Source organism: Belonocnema kinseyi, chromosome 5 (genome assembly GCF_010883055.1).
Source record: "Belonocnema kinseyi isolate 2016_QV_RU_SX_M_011 chromosome 5, B_treatae_v1, whole genome shotgun sequence".
NCBI classification, from domain to species: domain Eukaryota; kingdom Metazoa; phylum Arthropoda; class Insecta; order Hymenoptera; family Cynipidae; genus Belonocnema; species Belonocnema kinseyi.
The window spans coordinates 90,231,046-90,233,585 of NC_046661.1; the positions used below are offsets into that span (position 1 = coordinate 90,231,046).

The following is a 2,540-nucleotide window of genomic DNA, read 5'->3' on the forward strand; positions in this document are numbered from 1 at the left end:
CATTTAGAACAGAACGACTTTACAACCAAAACATATTTATAGTTCATAATTCAACCGAAAAATGTAATTTTTAAACTAAAAGTATAAATTTTCCATAAAGCAGTTTAATTTCTACAAAGAAAGACGACCTTTTAACAAAAGACATGATTTCTTAACCAAAAATGGTATTGATTGATTGTCAGTTTCAAAAATGTATTTTCAATGAGAGATAAACCTTCAAATAAAAAAAAATAGACTATTATAATATAACATAGTTATAATATTATCATTATTAAAAAATATATATATAATAGTATTAATATTTATATAATTTACTTTTTATACATGAAATAACATAACCTCAAAATAGACGAATATCAAGAGGCGCGCGATCTATTCAAATCATGCGAATCGTCCGCATCGAAATCTGGAAATATTAAAATCCCAATCTCCTGAATTTATTTCAAAGCAGTTAGCTGTTAGCAGATAGATATATAAATAGAATCGACGAAGTACTCCGACCGGCAATCGTGCATCTTCGAGTTTTCAAATTCAGAAGAGGAGAAATGGGTTGCGCGCGCAACTCAGTCATTTACAGCGTCTCCTACTATATTCACACGGACATAGACCTGTCATAGTATTGGACCGCATCTCGTTTCAGATCTGGGATCACTGCTTGTATTACTGCGAGTTGAAGTTAAGAATAAGTGTTAATTCAGAGAATTTCAAACGATAGCGCGGATTCATATTTTTTAATCAGAGATCTTTGTACAATTCAATTTATCATAGTGTAAAGGGTTAGGTTTTGAAATTTAATTGCACTTAATTGAAAAGAGTTAAAAGCATCTATTTTATATGTGTCAATTATTGAGAGTTTAAATAAAAAATTTCCAAATTAAAATTAGTTTAAACTTTAATTTAAATTCCACTAGTTACGAACATTTTTGTTCTACAAACGCACGCATGATTGAAGAGATTTGGCGGGGAATCCCAAGTCATGAGCCAAGTACAGTCGGTCAGATGGTGTGATCGTCGCGAGTTCGACTATAGATGGAAAAGCTCGGAAACCTTCGGGCGTATTTAGTATAGTTTTTAGAATTCTCGCAAATCGCTATTGCAGATATCACTAGTGGTACTCATTTCAATACACATATTATTTAAGAATACTAACATTTTTTGCATTTCTTACAACTTATGTTACTTAAAATTCTGAATTTTGACTAAAAGTTTTACAAAACTTGTTATTGACCATTATCACTTTTTCACACTCACCATTTTTACACAGTAAAAAAGACTTTTTGTAAACGTGAATACTAATTTTTGCTCGCTCAAGTTTATAATAATACATAAAGAAATATCATCTCTTATCATAGCTGGAATCTTTATAGCAGTACCCCGATTATCCCTAAATTCTTACATTTCATTTTAATTATACATATAAAATGAATCAAATATTGATATTAAAAGTATCTACGTGTAGTGTGGGTGTTTAAAGAGAAATAAAATTTTGTAACAAAATTTGCTTGTAAAATTAATAAAATATAAAAAAATAACAAAATCCCATGAATAAATATCATCCATCTATTCACCAACATTATCCCTAATATACGAGAGGTGTTCAAAAATTAAGTTTCCCTGCTCCGGGAATAAAGCAAAACACAATTTTTAGGTTAAAGTAACATATGTATTTAATGTTTGACTCATAAACTATTTTTCTACATAGTCCCCTTGGACTTGAATACATTTTTTATATCTGTTCTCAAGCTTTGACAAACCTTGTTTGTAAAAGTCCATGCCGTGTCGTGGGACCCACCTCGCACAAACTTTACGGTAACCAAGATGATCTGTTATGATTGTGTGGATTAAAGTTCGACAAATATCGATTTCAGGAGGCATTGAGTCAAAACTTCTGTTAATTGTAAAGCACCTATCCGCCAAAATGATTCTTTCGACTGCTGCGACTGCGTCATCTGTAATGGCGGTTTTTATCCTGCCTGCACGCTGCTCATCATGAACTTCTCCGAGTCCCTTGAGAAAATATGTACGCCACCGACGCACCATTTGCACACTCATGCACTTCTCACCATAAACATGCACTAATTCAGTGTGAAATTCGTTGCCATTAAGCTCTTTTGCAGTTAAAAAGCGAATAACTGCACGCAACTCACAAGTGGACACGTTTTTCACAGGTAGCTCCATGGTTTCCGAGCCGGTACTGATGAAGACAAATTTTTCGGCAGCTAAGACCGGTTTCGCTCTTATCGGTATATCCTAAACAAAAACTATGTTCAGACCCAGCTCGCTAGATGGCGCTGAGGCAAAACGGCAGACTAGGGAAACTTACTTTTTGAACACCCCTCGTAAAATCTCTAAACGATATTGTCGATTTCGATTGTCACAATACTCGATTTCATTGCTATATGCGTAAGACACGAGGCGTCAGTGGGTTAGACAGCATTGGAAAATATTGAAAAAATTGTCATAATTACTCGATCTTTGATAGCTACACGCAGCTCCCAACGGAGCTGCTTTGATCTGCGCTTGCTTAGATTTGAGTGATG

The 2,540-nt window shown here is 33.9% G+C and overlaps 1 protein-coding gene across 1 annotated transcript in view; it reads right to left on the reverse strand.

Moving 5' to 3' along the window:
• LOC117173772 overlaps positions 1-2,040 on the reverse strand; it is a 5,991-nt gene extending 3,951 nt beyond the window's left edge. The window contains exon 1 of the mRNA XM_033362414.1: positions 1,755-2,040. Coding sequence (XP_033218305.1) covers positions 1,755-2,040 — 286 coding nt within the window. The remainder of the gene's footprint in view (positions 1-1,754) is intronic.
• Positions 2,041-2,540: the final 500 nt, after the last annotated feature.